General features: G+C 44.2%; 2 protein-coding genes; one reads left to right on the top strand and one right to left on the bottom strand.

Annotated features, from left to right (window-relative positions):
• Window positions 1-12,396: 12,396 nt before the first annotated feature.
• Window positions 12,397-15,140, top strand: GSTUM_00006321001 (uncharacterized protein). XM_002838479.2 has 12 exons: window positions 12,397-12,662; window positions 12,742-12,823; window positions 12,897-12,962; window positions 13,020-13,042; window positions 13,116-13,191; window positions 13,258-13,392; window positions 13,454-13,476; window positions 13,535-14,214; window positions 14,266-14,499; window positions 14,557-14,577; window positions 14,632-14,821; window positions 14,895-15,140. The coding sequence occupies exons 1-12, from the start codon at window positions 12,600-12,602 to the stop codon at window positions 14,991-14,993; spliced, it is 1,692 nt and encodes a 563-aa protein (XP_002838525.1). The 5' UTR covers window positions 12,397-12,599; the 3' UTR covers window positions 14,994-15,140.
• Window positions 15,141-16,286: 1,146 nt separating this feature from the next.
• Window positions 16,287-19,346, bottom strand: GSTUM_00006320001 (uncharacterized protein). XM_002838478.2 has 2 exons: window positions 18,052-19,346; window positions 16,287-17,984 (listed from the first exon to the last, which is right to left on the bottom strand). Exons 1-2 carry the CDS (start codon window positions 18,300-18,302, stop codon window positions 16,658-16,660), a joined length of 1,578 nt encoding a protein of 525 aa, XP_002838524.1. The 5' UTR covers window positions 18,303-19,346; the 3' UTR covers window positions 16,287-16,657.
• Between the last annotated feature and the right edge of the window lie 461 nt (window positions 19,347-19,807).

The raw sequence follows: 19,807 nt of genomic DNA, 5'->3' as shown, positions 1-19,807 counted from the left end.
CCCAGCCAATAGATTTTCTCTAGATGACTTCCTATCAACTCGCAGGAAGCTATTCCACCAGATTGGTAATTAATCTCTCGGTCGGCAACCCTTGGTTGCTCTCTGGGTAGTAGGTTTCAGTAATCATTGTAGTATTGAGGATCACCCCATGGTTATGACATGTTCCGAAACCCAGTTGCAATACTCCATGAAGTTTGTTGGCTTCTTTGGTAATATCTTTTGCAGTTCTAGACTCTTCTGGTGGATGTAAATGTATTGGTCTCTAGTAGAGATCCTTTACTATTTGATACCATCTCATTGTGCGAAATCGTCCCATTACTTATGGCCTGTACCAATGGTATCATGTCTTTGGAGCTGAGTAACTCTCTGAGTAGTTGACGGAATCACTCCGTTCTACTTCTCAGACCTAGCCGAAGGTCCCCTCTCATATAACCTGTGAACAGGATCCGGTTGGACGGACGGCAGTGACGTATATGGTATTATTCTAACACTTTCAATTCTGTAGTAATATAGTCACAGGACGCAACTGAGATTGATATATATGATGACGCACGGGCCCCGTAAGGGAGCCGGAGGGGGGTGTTGGAGACCAGAGATTCCGATTCCAAGTGGAGTTATCCTACTTAGAGTGTTTCCTAGGTATCGGGTTCTGTTATTCCTAACAATACCGTAGAATCTGGCCATATAGAGACCATTGCCAAGGAGGTTACACACATGATCGACATTGAGCTACTCTATATTTGGAATCAAAAAAGAAAATAACATATCAGGAGAAATTATTCATCCCATAGCTGAAATTCTACTTGATGATTCTCTGAATCAGATTGAAGAAGTTTTGTATTTTCTGTCTCTACTTTTCTATAAACCATTTCAACCTCAGAGTGAGTCCAATCTCCTATTACTAATTCATCCTGTGTAAATCCTTTGATCTTCAGCTCCTAGTCACGAGAGCCATCGACTGGTAATGAGATTCCTGTATCATGGAAGATTTAAATGTCAATTTTCCGCCATGAATTGCATTGATGCTATTGCTCTCAAGCCATACCCATTGTCTTACTTTTGACAATCCAATATTGACCAATACTCTATTTGTCTATCTCCTCTATTTTTTCCTTCTGTTCTTGGAGTTCTTCAGTAAACTCCTTTACTAAACCTTTAAAAGGCTTATTAATCGAAATATTGAGAGGTTGTATTATGGGTGTAGTGCTGGCCAGGATTAAGGAGGATATAATATTGTTGTCACGGCAGGTCTTGATAAGCAAAGGGGTTAAATGTGCTTAGTATTGATCGAAGACAAAAAGTGATCACTCTTTCTCCAAGAGAGGCACAAGAAACTGAAGAATAAACTTCATAAATAGTTTCTCATTCATTCATCCAGTTAGGGAAAATTCAACATAGACGTGCTTATCCCACAGGTAACCTTCTTTTTCCTGTATCTTGGTACCAGTAGTGGCTGTAAATATGAGAATAGTTAAAATCCTGGGGTCACTATTAGCGAAGATGTATAAGAATAAAGTGGGTTAATGCTTTTCACTTCCTGACTCTGTACTCTTTGAACAAACAGTTTTAACACCCTTGATATCATAGGTCCAGCCAATTAGGTACTTCCTGGGTAGTGGTGTCTCATCAACATTGCAGATTCTGTGTTCTGGTATGCTACCTTGATTGTGATTATAAATATAGCGTAATAAGAGGGAAGAGTATTGCACAGGAGGTGGCACGAGTGGGGTAAGTATTCAATTCCGTTGATTAAACCTCAGCTGTCACAAGATTTCTTCCTTGTAATTTTCTGGAAGTGATTGTGCTATATTGGTGATGAACCGTAGTACTATGTAGTGACACGAAAGGAAGCTATGAAACTAGCTATGGGAGAAGACAAATAATTGCTGCTATGACTGTAGCTCAGGATATCTGATCTTTCAGAGCTCTTTTCCATTTCTTCTGAACCACCCATCCCGAATGGGCTTTCCTTACTCTCTTTGTACTACAAATACCTTAAATAGTATTTTTTCCATCTCTAGCTACATACAAATAAAAGTAGCTAGTACATCCCGATGTGACCCTTTCCCACTCTGAAGTAAGATCCTTTTGGTAACCTCAGATGAGGTCTATCGAGCTATCATACTTTTGGGAATTTTAAAAAACCCGGAGGCTTCATCTAGTATAGAAGGCCACATTTTAATTGCCGTATTTACAGTCTCATTTCAGATATGGTAATATGTAATCCACAAGAGGACTAAAGTTTTTCGCAATCATGAATAGCTCCACTCAACTCTCTGAACTGGCCTTGTCTATAGCCTCTCTGTTAGCATACTCCTGCATATGTCATGTCACTATATTCTAGGTATGCCTGTACTACTTGTACGCAGTTTGCTACTCGTTGTGTCGTGACATTTGTGAAATAGACCGGGCTTGCATGGTGGCGCACAGGAGTGCATTTTGGGTAAGAGTAAATCTGAATAGATATAGTAGAATAGTTAGTGTATACTAGAGTATTATTAAGTAAAAAAATAGGGGAATTCATAAAGTATACACTGTGTTCAGATATTCTAGTAAATATCAACAACACGGACATTCATCAAAATGTCAACATCACGAGGCCGAACAATATCAATGGCTAAGCCTGGCTAGATCATTAGATACTCTATGCTCGAAGGATCACAAAAGATGAGCTTAGCAGACATTTCAGCAAAATCAGGAGTGCTAATAAGTACCTGTTCACATATTATCAAAACAGCATGCCAGCGAACCAGCGAAAACCAGAATCCTGATCTTTGTGCAGATGAAAATCTTACTCCACTACCAAACTCAGCAAAAGGCTCTAATGAGGCCTTGACATAAGAGCAGAAGGAACATTTAGTGGAAGTTACTCTGTAAGATGCAGATGATTGCCATATGACCTTTACACAGTTAGTAGGAGCAGGTTCTAGAAGCTCTTTTTTTATTTTTTATTTTTTTATTTAATTGATAATTAAAGTTGGAATATATAACTAATGATTAATACTTTTTTTAATAAAACAAAGCAGAACTGAACATGAGCAGGCAGACAGTTTCTAAAGTACTATATGAAAATAAAATATATCGCCTAAAGCCAGTCTATAAACCAACCCTCGGTCCAGAACAAAAGGCAAGATGACTTACCTTTTGTTATCAATACCAAAATTATGATTGGAGGAATATCATCTTCACAGATGAGTCCTATTTTGAGACAGGAAATCTGTGGTTCTGCAAAGCCCATGGAGTACTTTGTCGAGCTAATGAGGCCTATCGGCCACAGAACATCAATTGAAAGTTTGCTCAAGGGACAACAGTTATGTTTTAGAGGGCAATCCTCCATAGAAAAGCTAGTATGTACAAGTATATTTTTAATTATATACTTTTTGTAACCGATATGGGTACTCAGTTATTGGTTTTATTTTAAGTATCATTTAATACTTGGTTTTGTTTTAAGTATCGTTTGATACTTGATTTTGTTTTATGTTTTGTTTTAAGTATCACTTTGATACTTAAGAAGTTTCACCAAAGTGTATTGATTGATACCTTTGATTAGTTTCGTTCACGCTAGACATAAACAGATTTGTGTATTTAAAGACTGCCTGTTTCTACGACAGAAAAGGCAGACTTTGACAGACAGTATTTTAATATACTTGGTTGAATGGTTACTTCTTTATTCCTCAGTACACCCTCGAAGCCTCCTTTAGTTCTCAGCTCTTGCCTCCTCTCCAGAAGAGCAGGCCACCCGCCAACTATTGTATTCATTACCGATAACGTGAGTAGCACCTAGCGAACATGTTACATTTTTTTAACCTCAGCAAGTGGTTAAGAACCTGTCCCCGGATTTAGGCCTGATCAACCTATCGATATCCACCTCAGAATGCTAGCAGAGAGAAGCGGCAGAATCTTGGCACATTCGGCTTCGTCTCAAATCCAAGATAGAATCTTTGACAACTAGGAGTGGGAAGCAAATCTCACGGCAAGATCTTACAAGAAATAAACAACTCTGATGCTCTGCTAAGGAGCCAGGCGAATCAGCAAATACGGAAAACATATAACCTCCAGGAGAATTCCCTTCAACCCCAGCAAAGAAGCCTTCCTTTGAACCTCCAATCGACCCCGAATCCAGCAGCGAATCAGACATGGCTAGTACAGGAGGAGGGCCCTCTAGAGGAGGAAAATCTCGCGCTAGGCCCGATGAAGAGGAGATACCCGCAGCATTTGAACCTCCTAAGTTTAAACTCCACCTGCCAGCGAAGTTTACAGGAGAAGGAAAAGACCTCAAACCCAAAGCCTTTGACCGTTAGGCGACGGAACTCACACACTATCTTCTCCTGCAAGGGAAAGATGTGGAAGACCCTACAACCAGACTATACATTGGATCATTTTACGAAGAAAAGGCAACCGACGCATACCACCAATACTAAAAGGATTACGGCGGAAATGTGAGATTAAGAGAAGCTATAGTACTCGATTATCTGAAAGGACAATTCCAATCCTCTATCACCAACAACCTCTTATACAACAAATTCAACCAGCTCCAGCAAGTTCATGGAATGCATGTCAAGAGGATTACAGATGTAGCTACGGATCTATTGATGTATAAGGACTGAATGAAGAAAGGAAGCATTTCTAACTACATCCTTAAGCGACGATTCTATAATACTATGTATCCTACCCTCCGACAAGAGGTTGAACCACTCGAGGAAGACGACGACGATATTGCAGTTATAATTGTAAGAGCGGAACAGAAGGACGCTATTCTCCATGAGACCAAAGCATACAAAACACAGACATTCTCTAGTAGAAATAGCCAACCATGACACAAACCCTCCAGCAACTCTGAAGATGATACCCCACGGGTTTTCAAGAAGAAAACCAAATCCTCCTAAGAATTGAGATGACAGAAAGGAGAATGTTTTGAATGTGGAAAAACAGAACACATGGCAAAGAACTGTCCTATGAAGAAAGGGAAAGGAAAGGCGATCAAACAAGAAGTATCAGCCAACAATATTGAGAATGATAGTGATGATGCCCAATCCAGCAAATATGAGGAGATTCATATCGGATATATTGATGTGGAATGCAACAGTGTCCGACCTCCGGCTACATTTAAGGAGTACACTGACCTGGAAGGTACTATTCTCATCAATGGCAAGAAGGCTCGAGTCCTATTCGACACTGGCGCGATCGGAAGAGACATGATCAGCAATGCCTTTGTTTCTGTCCATGGACTCCCAACTCGAGACCTTAACCAACTCATACCAGTCAATATGGTAGTAAAGGGATCACGATTCACAAGCCATAAAACCTGTAGTGCGACTATTCGACTTGGTTCTGCAATCCTACTCCCCCAGGAAATGCTGGTTGGAAATCTAGCCAAATACAATGCCCTCATAGGAATGCCATTCCTGAACCGCCACAAAGCTATAATCAGGTGTGGGGAATCAACCATCGAATTCCCAGATCAGAAGGTAAGAGTCTCATGCAAGCCAACAAGCACAGAGTACCAAGCCACGGTCTGTGAGGTAACTGCCCAACGCATATTGGATGAATACTCTAATATTTTCCCTGATAAGATTCCCGAAGAACTACCGCCTATGAGAGAAGTGAACCACCATATTCACCTCCAAGACCCCTCTAATCTTAAGAACCAACCCACCTACTCCATCCCTGACGCATACAAAAGCCCACTTTGTGATTGGATCAACCAACAACAAAGAAGAGGAGTCATCTACCGAGCAGAGGCCCTAGGTGCTGCTCCTATGTTTGTTCAACCCAAAGCAGATGGAAAAAGGATCCGCCCCTTGGTTGACCTCAAACTACGGAATGATAACATGGTTATGGACAGCTCCGCTATCCCAAACCAAACCCAAATCCTGAATGCAGTTGGACGGGCTAGATTCCAAAGCAAGATTGACCTAAGCGATGCCTACTTCCAAACAAGGTTAAATCCAGAATCCGAACGCTACAACAGTTTTAAGACACCCTTCGGAAGTTTCATTAGCCAAGTTATATTACAAGATGATATGAATGCGCCTGTAACTTTTATGCGAATCATGGAAAACCTCTTAAGCGAATACCTCCACCATTTTGTCTAGGTCTACATTGATGATATCCTCATTTTCTCGAACACCAAAATAGAACATACCTACCATATAGGTTTGATTTGTACCAAGCTAAGGGAAGCTAAATTCTACGTTAGCAAAAACAAATCAATCCTATTTGCCGATAAGCTCAACATCCTGGGACATATGATAGATGACGAAGGAATATATGTAGCCCCTGGAAAAATATCCTGTTTAACAGAATGGACTACACCCCAAAATCAAAAGGAGCTCATGCGATTCTTAGGACTAGTCAACTATATCTCCCAGTTCCTTCCACACTACGCCACTGTGACAGCGCCGCTCACAGACCTTACCGGCAATGCAGAATTTGTCTGGACCCACACTCATGACCAAGCCTTTACCAACATCAAGGAGTTGATTAAAAACACCAATGTTATACAACTTATCGCTTATCGTAAACTCGAACCAATATGGCTGATTACAGATGCATCGAATGTTGGAGTTGGAGCCTGGGTTGGACAAGGAGCCTCCCATGAAATGGCAAGACCGGCCGCATTACACAGCAGGAAGTTCACTAATTCACAGATGAACTATGAAACAACAGACAAGGAAGCCCTTGCTGTGATTGATGCTCTCGCCACTTTCAACTACATTCTGATGGGCAATATCTTCACCATTGTTACCGACCACTAACCTCCCACGAATCTTGAATCAGAAAGAATGCCTGGAAGGAGAAGAACAAGATGGATAGGAGAGATCAGCAAATACGATGCAAAAATCATCTATACCCCTAGAAGAACGAACTATTTAGCTGATGCTCTCTCCTGCCTATATGAGAATCAAGACCTCACAGACCCTCCTCTCATTCATGACCACACAAGACAAAGCGAAGACAGCCCTGACGACACCTCCTATGAACATAAACCATCGATAGCTACCCCCAGCTCTGCCGCTCCCTCCAATCCTTTCTCTTACACTATTTACAGCGCTGCCGGAACGGAACGAGGAAAGGACATTGATGACGAATGGAAAGACAATTGCACCCTCCGCAGCACACCTCCTAACGAGCTTGAACAAAGCAGACTCCACTGGTCCCACTGTTATCACGATACCTGCCCTTTTCACCAGACTGAGATTAAGTTCGGTAACAGAGACCAGCGACCGTACTATATGTCTGCTGATGATTACAAAAACACCAGCTTCAACACCGCAGAAGGAGCAGAAGAGATGATCGATGAAGATGAATCGACCCACCCCCCTCAGACCCCTAATCCTGTTTCAATACGATACCAATGTCTTGAAGAAATCAAACAAGCAGCAGCCTACTTGGATGCAATATCCTATTTACACCCCCCACAGTCAGCCCCGCCATCCTCTCCTCCCATAATCGATTCACAACCACTATATGGTGGACTCTTACGAGTATACAATAATGAAACCATTGTTTCAGTCAAACCCCCTACTATTCCCGAGCATCGCTGACAACTCTATGAAACCTTTGAGGAAGAGGAAGCCCCTATTGAACCGACAAGAGAATCCCTAATTGAGGATGAACGAGATATTAGATCAATCACAGAAGAATTAACCTCCTCTTTTCGAAGCCAAATGATAGCAGGATATCGCCATGACCCGATTTACTTCAAAGCTATAGATAGCGCCAGGGATGGAGACCTCACCCCCTACAACAAATCCAACGGAATGGTCTATACTAGCACCCCTTATGGTGAACATTGCCTTTACATCCCGAAAGGCTATATGTTTAATGGAATGACTATTAGGGAATATGTCATCCCTGAAATCCACAACAAAGGACACCATAGTGCGGACCGTAACCTCCAATATGCCTCAGAATATATTTACTGGCCTGAAATGCGAAAGGACTTCCACGATTTCATCAAACAATGTGAACTCTGTCAGGCAAATTAGGAGCGAACACAACTACCTGAAGGGAAGATGCAGACCCTCCAACTGCCATGTGAAATATTCAAATCCTATGCCATCGATTTCGCAGGACCATTCAACAAGTCCGCTGGATATGACACAATCTTGGTAGCTGTGGATCGATTTTCCAGATACACATGGCTCATACCAATGAAGGTTACCGATTCCTCCAAAGATACCTGGAATAACCTCCAACGATACCTATTCACCCCCCATGGGTACTCCATATCTATTATCACTGATGCTGATCCCCCTTTCACCACCAGACTCTGGAAACAAACCTTAACCTCTCTCGGAATAAACCACATTATGGCGGCCCCTGGTCATCATGAGACTAATGGCGAAGCAGGACGAAAAATCCGCGAAGTCAAGACTGGAATTAGAAACATGATCAATGAATGGCAAACAAACTGGGAACTAGCCCTCACTGAACTGGCCGCATATATCAATGCCAGATTCTCAGACACCTTAGGAATGTCTCCATAGAAGGTAATATTCGGCCGTCCATACCCCCTCCTACCTACAACCTTATTTAAAAACTCCTCAGTCGCTGCCTCCAATGACCACCTAAACTGCCATCAAGCAATTCAGAATGATGCCTTCCAAGCTGTTAAAGCTGCCCGATTCAGAAGCACTACTACTGCTCAGAAGTGATGACGCAAACATGTCCCTATCCCGCCAGGTGATATGCTCATGGTGCATGAAAACATGTTCATTACCAATGTTGGACACAGCAAGAAATTACAACCCAGATGGCGAGGATCTTTCAAGGTCTTATCTTTTGACAAGCATACAGAAAACTACACTGTCTAGATAGATGGACGCATGTACCGCCGCAATACCGCAGTCTTCCACGCCTCTGCTGTCAAGCGATTCCACCTAAACGATGACTCCAAGTTCCCTGGAAGAATACATTCTCGACCTGCACCTATTATCATCAACAAGAAAGATGAATGGAAAGTTGAAGAAATCAGAGACCACCGCCTTTGGCATGGAAACGATCAGTTCCTAGTCAAATGGAAAGGATATCCAACAAGCGAGAACAGCTAGAAACCACTGAAAGGACTAGAACACGCTATGGATATGGTGAACAAATGGTGGAAAGACAACATGCCAAACGAATCCCTCCCCCCAACGATCAATTACATCACCATGTGCTGGACCCCTACGATGCCAGAAACTGAGAAATGGCATGCAGAACTCGAAGCTAGGGATGGGTTTTAGGCACCATACTTTGAGTCGGAATTCGAAAGCAGCGATGATGAAAATCGAACTATGGAGCAGGCTCTCAACAACCTTATCTGATCACCAATCACCATCCGAATACCATAACGATGTCAAACTATGTGGAACTCAATGTGAGGCTGCGACAACAGATTGTTGGACTGTTGTTGAACCGCGATGTTATTCAACTTGAAGACTACTTCGAAATCCTCTGGATCGATTACTGTCCTGATTGCGACCACTCCTGGGTTGATGTACAGTCATGAATCTGGTATTCGTGACTACTGTGATTTACATTTCTTTGAGTCTAAATGTTTTCTTAGGATCTCTTCTTGTCCCTGGTGTGATACTTATGATGAAGAGTTTTTAGCGGAAACTGAAGCTCTTAGTTTCTCAGAATCCGCTTTTGATGATTATTAGGTTTTGTTTGTTTAAACAATTGTTTTGTTTTGGGGAATGTAACCGGTACGGGTACTCGGTTATTGGTTTTGTTTTAAGTATTGTTTGATACTTGGTTTTGTTTTAAGTATCGTTTGATACTTGGTTTGTTTTAAGTATTGTTTGATACTTGGTTTTCTTTTATGTTTTGTTTTAAGTATTGCTTTGATACTTAAGAAGTTTCACCAAAGTGTATCAATTGATACCTTTGATTCGTTTTGTTCACGCTAGACATGAACAGATTTGTGTATTTAAAGACCACCAGTTTCTACGATAGAAAAGGCAGACTTCGACAGACAGTATTTTAATATACTTGGTTGAACGGTTACTTCTTTGTTCCTCAGTACACCCTCAAAGCCTCCTTTAGTTCTCAACTCTCGCCTCCTCTCCGGAAGAGCAGGCCACCTGCCAACTATCATATTCATTACCGATAACGTGATTAGCACCTAGCAAACATGTTACACTTTTTATAATTTAATTTATACTATTTTATATTCAAAGTTATTGTTTATTATTACTTTATACTTTAACCAATTTGATTTCTAATATGTACATATTGTTTAATACTAATAAATTATTCAAGATATACTAGACTATAAACTCTCATATCATATGTACAGTACTCTATACGAGACAGCTAACCAACGGAAAGAAGTCACTTTTGCTCTCCAAAGAGAGTATCAATTAGAGCTGGCAGAAAATTAAAATGCCAGCTCCTCGGGATTGCAAATCCCATTTCCGGATCCTATATTGAAAACCCGGAAAGTGGATAGAAAAGGGGGCATTGACTTGTACATTTACCATGAGTGAATTCTTAACCCCCTTCTCTATACATTTACCAGCTGGGCAGAAGCAGAGTTTCTAGTGAGGGATATTGTAATAATAGAGGACAATGTTCCAGCACATGTCCACCACTTTCACAATATCCTCCATGAATGGCTTGGGTTTACAAAGCTCGTTTAGCCCGCAAACTCTCTAGATTTAAATCCAATTGAGACAATCTGGACGGATTTAAAGAACATTTTACATGAAAAAATTGGTGCACAAATGACTGTGCAACAGATTCGCGTTACTCTTGAAGAGGTAAATTGAAAATCCAGGTATTATTATTTTTTATCTAATACTATTCTAGGCTTGAAACAACTACCCACAGGAAAGGATCAATTATTATATTGACTCTATGTCTCAATGGATCGCAGCTTGTATTGAGGATGGAGGAGGAAACAATTTTAATTTTTAAGTTTAATTTTTAATTTCTATAATAATTATAATATATAATAAATAATCCTTGTTGTGTTGCCATTTATGTTCAATAGATTCCTTTTCGAGCTCTTCTGTGACTTTGTGCACGTCCCTCTGCACCCCCCTGCAAGCCCGGTCCATTTCACAAACGTCACAACACGACGAGTAATGGCTTGGGATTGGGACCTGGGCGGTGTGACCTCTCATTTTCCTCTTTCACTCTTAGCTTCTGAAGGGGTTTTCTAGCTGGAGGCATGATCGTTGGAATGATATGGGTGAGGATAATGTGAAGGATATTGAGAAGAATTGGTAGGCTTTTGTTTACTTTCGTGAGATTGAGAGAATTCAATTGAGGTTTCCCTTATGTCTTAACCGAGCTCCCAAATAAGTATAGCTTACCATTCGCCATCCTTGGCAACGGTCTCTCTATGGCTAGATCTACGGTAGTACCATCTTGGTGCAAAAAGTCATGGCAGTTCGACATTTTACACCAAAAATGGGCAACTTTAGTGGGCTTATAATTCATCCAAAAACACCACAGAATTAATCAAAGTATGATAGCCTTATAGGTTTCGCAATTGATTATTTTTTTTCTCTCCATTAAAAATTGGGTGATTTTTGGTTGCCCTCGTGTGCGAGTATTCATAACTAAAAGGTTTATGTGAGATGTTGCCAAGTACGGTAACTTATGATACCTTTTGCGTCACAATAATCATAATAATATTATTATTATGGAAAACCGACAAGAGTCAACATTTCTTTTGCCCATTCCCAATGCTCCTCATACTTTGCTGTCCAAATCTACTGATAGAGCTCGATATTATTATTATTATTATTATCATAATCGGGAAGGGATTTCTGGATGTTACTCGATTAAAGTTACTCATTTTTGGTGCAAAATGCCAAACCACCTTTGCTCAAGACCCTCCCTCCCCACCAAGATCGCACAGTGTGATACAAAGAATTTAAACGGTGGGAGCGGTATATCCCGGTTGGGGGTCGCAATGCCCCGTTAATGGAGACCTCCTGATTCCCAGAAACATCATCATCATCACCATCACCTGTTGATCTCGAGATGCTTCCTAGGAGACTAAGGGCAATAGACTCTCTACGATACTGGCACAGTAGAGCATCACGATGGTGTGAAATTTCCAGCAGCAATCACTCAAATGGACCCCCCAAAGAAGGATAGTCTACCCCAAGTACCCATACGTGAGCACACTATCCCCAGCACCCCTTACATCCTTCCTCCACCCCAATATCAATGAGGGCCTCATGGGAGCCAATCGATCAGTGTCTTTACGGGCGGGAGATAAGTCTCTCGGGTCCTCGGAAGCAACAGCGCCAAACACAGATGTTTGGGGGTAGGACACATAGTCTATCAGTGGTCTGATGAAGCTCTGTCGTCACTGCCCACTTTTGGGGGGGGGAATAATGCATAAGGTATATTTTTTTCCAGAATGGATTACTGTGCATTGATTTGTCCGAGGATTGTCTGTCTGCCAGTTTTTGTTCGCTCCACTATTTAAGCATTAGTAGCTGTACTCGTACTGCGAGCCTGAGGCCCTTGGAACTCACTCACCGATCTTTCTTTCTTCCATCGTTGCTTGTGATATTGGTCTTGCTGCTTTATTTGAATCATCCCTTATCCAATTGGTTTGTCTCTCGTGGGAAACGGTTTGCTTCATCATGGCTCCTTCAGGGAATATCTCGATTGTTTTGTACCTCTTTAAGCGCCTTCACGAACTTGGGGTACGCGGTGTTCATGGAGTTCCGGCAAGTCCTCGTCATATCCACTGCCTGATAGATTGGCTAACAAGCAATACGATAGGGCGATTTCAATCTTTCCGCATTGGATCTACTTCCCGATGCTGGTTTGTATTGGGTGGGGAACTGTAACGAACTCAATGCTGGTATATGCCCCCCCTTATGAAAGCATCTCATGAGTACGGGGTCCGAAATACTAATAACTTTCTCTCGAAATAGCTTATGCTGCAGATGGTTACGCTAGGATCAAGGGAATTTCAGCGTTGATCACAACATTTGGAGTTGGTACGTCATAGATTGTGACACCCTTACTGATGGACCTTTGTTGATAAATTATTACAGGCGAACTTTCCGCACTTGCGGGCGTGAGTACTCTTTTATTTTTATTTTTTTGGAAAACCAATAGACGTTCCCCTTTTTATTGACGTGCGATTGTAGGTTGCGGGGTCCTTCAGCGAGCATGTTCCTGTAGTTCATATCGTCGGTATCCCTAATACAATTGCACAAAGGAATGGTAAGTGGGCTTTGGTAACTATCGTATATGTTTTGGGTGATTGCTAACGGATCTGGTTGCGCCCAGGTCTTTTGCTCCATCACACCCTTGGAAATGGTGACTTTACGGTCTTTCAGAATATGTCGAGGAATATCTCTGTGACATCGACCATCTTGAATGATCCTCACAGAGCTGCTTCGGAGATTGATCGTGTGCTTTCGGGTATTTCTCTCATTGATAATTCGTGGGGGTTTCCGGACAGTGGCTGATAAGTGGTCAAAAGCTTGCTGGGTTAAGGCTAGACCAGTATATATAGGCAAACTCCCTCTGAATCCTCATGTTGTGGTGGCTCAAATTAACACAGTCCACGGCAGGTCTCCCCACTGACATTGCCCCTGCGGAAATACCAGCAGCTCACCTCGACACTCCCCTCGACTTGAAGATCCCCGACAATGAGCCCGAGACCGAATCCGAAGTGGTCGACGAAATCACTCGCCTAATGTACAACTCCAAAAACACCATCATCCTCGCAGATGCCTGTGCAATTCGTCATCGTGTGCTGGACGAGCTCCATGAACTCGTCGAAAAGACACGGCTCCCCACATTCGTCTCACCGATGGGCAAGGGTGCCGTCAATGAAGAGCTCGAATGGTATGGGGGAGTCTACGTCGGAGATGTCAGTAGGGACGAAGTTAGGCAACGTGTGGATGACGCCGAGCTCATCTTGTATGTCGGCGGTTTGCAAAGCGACTTCAACTCTGGTGGCTTCACATATAGGATCTCTAGGAAGAATACTGTCGAGTTCCACAGTGACCACATGAAAGTCCGATACTCCGAGTTTCCAGGGATCCAGATGCAGCCGGTTCTTAGGAAGTTGTTAGATAAACTTGACTATTCAAAGGTCCAAACACACTCCGTTCCGGACGTTTCGAATGTTATCCCGCACAAAGTCCAAGAGTCTGTTTCACAGGAGATCAATCATGCATGGCTTTGGCCGAGAGTTGGACAGTGGCTTAGGGAAGGTGATGTGATTATCACAGAAACGTTAGCCTCCCCAATCATGGATCATCACTAGCTCCTACTCACTCGCATTAGTGGAACATCGAATTTCGGTATCTGGGAGACTCGCTTCCCAAAGAACGTAACGGCTATCTCACAGGTCCTCTGGGGATCTATTGGATACTCGGTTGGGGCATTGCAGGGCGCAGCACTGGCCTGCAAAGAAAAATATCCAGAAAGAAGAGTGATTCTCTTCGTCGGTGACGGCTCACTACAACTGACTGTCCAGGAAATTAGCACTATGATCAGACATGGGCTTAAACCGATAATGTACCCCTCTCCTCCCTCTCATGCCATGAACGAAAACTAACATTCATCTCCCTCTAGCTTCGTTATCAACAACAAAGGGTACACCCTCATTCCTCTTCCCCACATACTAAGCTATAACTAACAAAAACATAGATACACAATCGAACGCATGATCCACGGAATGAAAGCAATTTATAACGATATCCAACCCTGGAACCACACCGACCTACTCAGCCTCTTTGGTGCAGACCCCTCAGATGCAATGTCCTACCTGTGCAAGTCGAAGACTGAGCTCGAGAATCTGTTCAAGGACGAGAAGTTCTCTAGTGCTCCTTATATCCAGGTATGTTCTCGCCGGTGGCAGTGCTCGGGATGAGCGGATGAGAGGATGAGGGGGTGCTAATGAGTATCTATAGTTGGTGGAAATATTCATGCCGTGGCAGGATGCTCCAAGGGCACTTATTAAGATTGGCCGGGTTACGGCAAGTTTGAATGAGGGAAGTGGGAGTGGGTAATAATAATGGAGAAAAGAAGGCGGAGGAAGACAAGAGGAGAGGAGAAGGAAGGAAGATTGTGTACTCGCACAGTAACTTAGTGCATGGGAATGGCATCAGCGACAGAAGAACAAATAGGAAGATAACAAACACTACGGTCACCTATGATACCACGCACAGCCAATGCAGTAGATGTGTACGAGTACCGCATACCGTATTATCGGAATCCCAATCCCTAATCCCGCCACCCCCCCGAAACCCCCCCCCTTCACACCCGTAACGATATTGTGCTCTCCCAAACGAAAACTCCCCACGGCAACCCCCGGCCCAAACTCTTGCTTTCCCCTCCAATCCACCCACCCAGAGCCAGCACATTCCCCAACCCAAATACCAATCCCAACACCGTACCACCATGGCACTGTAGCCACAACCCAACCCCCGGAACCTCCAGCTACCTGATTATCATCCCGCCACAACCCTTTCCCCCCACCCCTCTTCCAAAACCGCAGACATACAGATACAAGTACGGTTACCAGTTGTTCCAACACAAAGTCACCATGTTTTCCGCTTTCGCTTACAAGTACTCGAATCCAAGGACTTGGGCCCGAACGCAGAAGTAGGTCTGTGCGTTTCCCAGCCGATAGGATTGGGACGGGTGATTTATGCCTTCGGCCTTCTGCGAAAATATGATGTGGTGTGGATGGGTGGGGCCGAAGCGGCTTTGATGGGGGGGGGGGAGAACCGCGGGTTTTTGTGGTAATTTTGGGGTTGAGGGGGAAGTGAGGAGAAGGGGGTTTGGTATGATACAGTATCAGGTCGAGGGGGGGATTACCGGTAGTCTACCGGTACGAGTGCTGTACCGTAGTGCGTTATGGATTGATGGATTGGGGAGCTAGTACTAGTAGGGAGAAGGGGGAGGGTGTTCTGGTTGGGGTTTTCTCCTCGAGTACGAGTACCGTATTATACGAGTATCGGTAGTGCTGCTCAAGATGATGGTACGTGTTATGAAGATTACTCGAGTGCAAGTACCGGAACGCTGTGTGTGGGTTCCTTACATGTTCTGTGGATGGTAATCTTGTTTCGATTCGCTGCTTTATCCCCCCCCCTTTCCTCATCGTGAACGTCCCATTGTCCCTCCCTCGCTCAGCCAGTCGGTATCATATCAAACTCAACCACTCACCAAGACTCAATCCGGCTATAGATTTATCAAAATTATCCCCCTCGCTCAATCTCATCCCTCCAAGGCGGTTGAGTACTGTAAACAATGATCTCCCAATCCCATGAGAATTTCCTTATTTTTTATTTTTTTTATTACTTTCATTAAAGTATATAACCTAAACCCAAACCGACCGACCAACCGACCAGACAAGAAGAGACGAGAAAACGAGCAAGAAACCCCCCATATATGACTTAGAGCGAGCGTCGAATGCGCAACCGGAAAAGGAAACAAACCCCATCTTTCCCCCCAACCAACATAAATCCACATCTTCCCACAGTATTGCGATATAACATAATAACGTGAAGGAGACGATGGATGGCAATGATGGTGGGTAGGATATCCGTGAAACAAATATGAATGGATATAAATAAAATATGAATAAACACCTATGAAGAGCCCAAACATAACCCATATGAACAGTCAGATGTTTTAAATAAATACTGCTTGAAGTATCATACTTCCGGCATCAAACGGTGGCAAGTACAGATCCCAGCCCGAGCCCCTCATCGTCGGAAAATAACCCACTATCCTCCTCGGCGAGCTCGTCGTCCCAGGAACTATCTGCACTCAGCAACGTATTCGAATAAACCGTATTCCCTCCGCCAGGTGCCAACACTGGCGAAGCCTCGTCATCTGCAGAATCATCCGAGTCGTCTTCTGAGTCGTCGCCGTCGGCATCGTCCTCCTCATCGTCTGATTCTGTCACCCCACCAAGTAGCTGACTGACAAACTGGCCGCAGCACCGAACCTCCTCCAGACTGCCCACAATTCCTCCGAATATCAGTCTGTGCTCTGCGGCAGGAGTCCAGAGTTGTGTTAGGTCGTCGACGTCCAGCTTGGATAAGGGAGGCGGTGGTGGGTGATTGTGGTCTGAGTGGAGTGGTGCAGTTACGTCGAGGTTTGGGGGAATGGAAGACCCCTTATTTTGTTGCAGGGTGGTTGCCCTTGCTTCAGATCGGTTCTTGCGTTTGGGCGGACGTGTTCGCTCCGCGTCGAGCTTGCGGAGGTACTTGTCCAGTGCTTTGCGGCGGCGACAAAAGCCCTTTATTCGGTAGATGTGCCACACTTCTTTGATCCCACCAAGGATAAGAACCTTTGCGAACGCTTGGTTTGGCGGTCGCTGCCGTGTCCAGCAGCCCAGTGTTCGTTGCACCGAGGGTGACGGCGAGCTCATTCTTCGCATGAACAAGTGTAAAAGCAAATGGTACATCTGATGTACTTGTAACAGTAAATTATCGGGATATTGTGATATGATATCCCCCTGAAGTCGCATCTTATCCGCCAGTGATGATAACGGGTCTAATCCTGCCATCGATGAGTCATGATCATCATTTCCCCACAAATGCTCTAGTCTCCGCGTTCTGTACGTTTCGAAAAAGTGGAATAACGCGAATATCAGTGGTGCCATTCCTAACCGTAGTTGATTCAAAACATATACCGTGGCCTCTTTCGACATTCTCCGGGACTGCCGCCCTCCCATCATTTCTTTCACAATTTGGCGTGCTAACGACAGCGCCAAATGCGTTGATACCCGTTGTTTGTATGCCAGGTCAGTGAGGTATCCCAGCGTCGGTGGCACATCTGTGGGAGGAGGGTATAGTTTCATGATATGTAACGGCACCCACTGGCCGATATGGTGCCTGACTATATGGCTCTCGTTGTGCATTGTGAGTTCTCTGAATTTCCGTGATGTCCTCCGCAATGACAGAAGATCAAAGAAGCATAACTTATTAACGACTTCCAACTGAAGCTCAACTGGAAGGCCGAAGAACAAAGCCCCTAGTGAACGAGAGCTGAGATGCAAGAAGTCAGCAAGGGGCACGATTCTAACAGAGCACCCGCGGCTTTTGAAGAACAAACCCTTTGGAGGTGGTAGTACCACCCCGGGTCGAGGCTGCCGCCCGTTGTCCTGGACGGAGAAAAGAAATCGTTTTTCGAGCCATCCTCAATACCTCCCTATATCCAGACTCCCGAGCGGTATAGCACGACAACCCAGAATGAAGTTCCATTGCAAACTTCCGAATCTTGCATTCGTCCATCATACTCCGTATCTTGGATCTGACGAGTTTCTTCGCCCTGTCGATACTCGATTCTATTGAGACTACCGACATGATGACTCAGATGAGGCTTGCTGGGTTGGAATGGGCGTCGGATTATATAGTGGGTGAGTGTCTGGTTTTGTGGGAACCATGGAATGGCTTCCAATTATTTTTCCTTGTAGGAAAGGGAGGCGTCCGGTTACTTCTGTGACATGTAATACAGAAAGCTGTTTCTGGAGGGTGAATGGGAAAGGAGGAAGGAAGAAAGAAAGCAGCACTCTCAAGACCAGGCCAGCCTTCTATATGGGAATGACTTCCACGAAGGCTGTTAGCACAACCAATCCCACCAAGCGGGTTTTTGCGTTGAGGGTGTGGGAGATCGTCGATAGGGTGAGTGAGGGAAAGGGCCCAACAGACAAGGTTAGAGGGGATGGTGTATGTAAAAAAGAAAAGAAGGCCCGGATTCGAGAGATGAAAAGCGGGCGGGACTCCTCGAAAAGGTAAGGCACAAAATAAGGACCGTGAGGCGGACCTGGCACTTTTTTGGGCGGGTGGTTTAAACGAGAGCTTGAGTCCAAGACAGTCTCGCAGATCTGTTTACAAGATCTACGGAAGTTGACGAATTAGCGGTAGAAGCGCTAGATCTGCTCTCTTGTGGACCGAGGCTTCGCGGGGATGTTTATTTTGAAATTCGAGCCTCTCTGCTCCAGCAAAATTTCCTGGAGGCGTGCTGCGGTTATCGCGTGTCGTTAGGAGCAGAGTTTGTTGGCAACAGTTTGAGCTCGGGGGCGGAGGTGCGGGAGAAGTGGAGCTTATGAACCGGGGGGTGAGTGGTGGTGATTGTCTTGTAATTGTGGGTGTGATTATGAGTTAGGGATGGGCCAGGGAGCCACGCGAGACCTTATGGGATAATAATACTGGAGTACACTTACTGTACGAGTACTGGTACTCGAGTAGTTTATGTGTGGCGTGCGCTCTAACCTCGTGCTTCCCCTCATGTTATCTTTAAGCTGGATGGCTGCAATGACGATGGTGTAGCCCGTCACACCAGACTGAGCGCACAGGGTGAAGGATAATCTATATCCATCCCTAAATAAGGATAATTATCGAGATGCCATGACATTCTGCTCGAATACCGCACCACTATGGCGACCGAGCTCATCATATCCATGGCGCCATAGCTGGATCAGCAAGTATTAATGGAATCATATTATACCACCGATACTCTACCCCCTTAGCATCTGAAGAAAGAAGTAGGATAAACCCCCGATACCGGGCACGAGCACTGTGCATTCCGTGCATAACAAGCAGCTTGCTTTGCACGGATGAATGCGGTACTTGTATACGAGTGTGTGTGTGTGACGGGAAAATAATATGGGGACTGTAATATGATATGGCGATGTTGTATCATACTTGTACTGTACCCGTGGGCACAGTGAAAAAGAAAACCCCCCTCTTTCCAAGAGAGCCATTTTGCTCTCTCCCATAGCCTCTCTTGGAGACCATTTTTTACTCCCTCTCTCTCCCCTTGCCAATTGCCTTATCTTGTCTTTGTACCATATAGATCCATGTACCTT

The sequence above is a fragment of the Tuber melanosporum genome (assembly GCF_000151645.1).
Source record: "Tuber melanosporum whole genome shotgun sequence assembly, scaffold_25, strain Mel28".
NCBI lineage: Eukaryota > Fungi > Ascomycota > Pezizomycetes > Pezizales > Tuberaceae > Tuber > Tuber melanosporum.
Note: the sequence above shows the minus strand (reverse complement) of the source record. Positions and strands in the feature narration are given on the sequence as shown.

What these genes read in the sequence shown, in the direction of transcription:
- GSTUM_00006321001 (XM_002838479.2), top strand. Translation starts at nt 12,600, where the DNA reads ATGGCTCCTTCAGGGAATATCTCGATTGTTTTGTACCTCTTTAAGCGC. An exon ending in GATTGATCGTGTGCTTTCGG is followed by an intron (nt 13,393 to 13,453) that starts GTATTTCTCTCA and finishes AGTGGTCAAAAG; the next exon opens with CTTGCTGGGTTAAGGCTAGA. An exon ending in CATGGGCTTAAACCGATAAT is followed by an intron (nt 14,500 to 14,556) that starts GTACCCCTCTCC and finishes ATCTCCCTCTAG; the next exon opens with CTTCGTTATCAACAACAAAG.
- GSTUM_00006320001 (XM_002838478.2), bottom strand. Translation starts at nt 18,302, where the DNA reads ATGTCGGTAGTCTCAATAGAATCGAGTATCGACAGGGCGAAGAAACTC. An exon ending in GGTACTACCACCTCCAAAGG is followed by an intron (nt 17,985 to 18,051) that starts GTTTGTTCTTCA and finishes CTTGCATCTCAG; the next exon opens with CTCTCGTTCACTAGGGGCTT.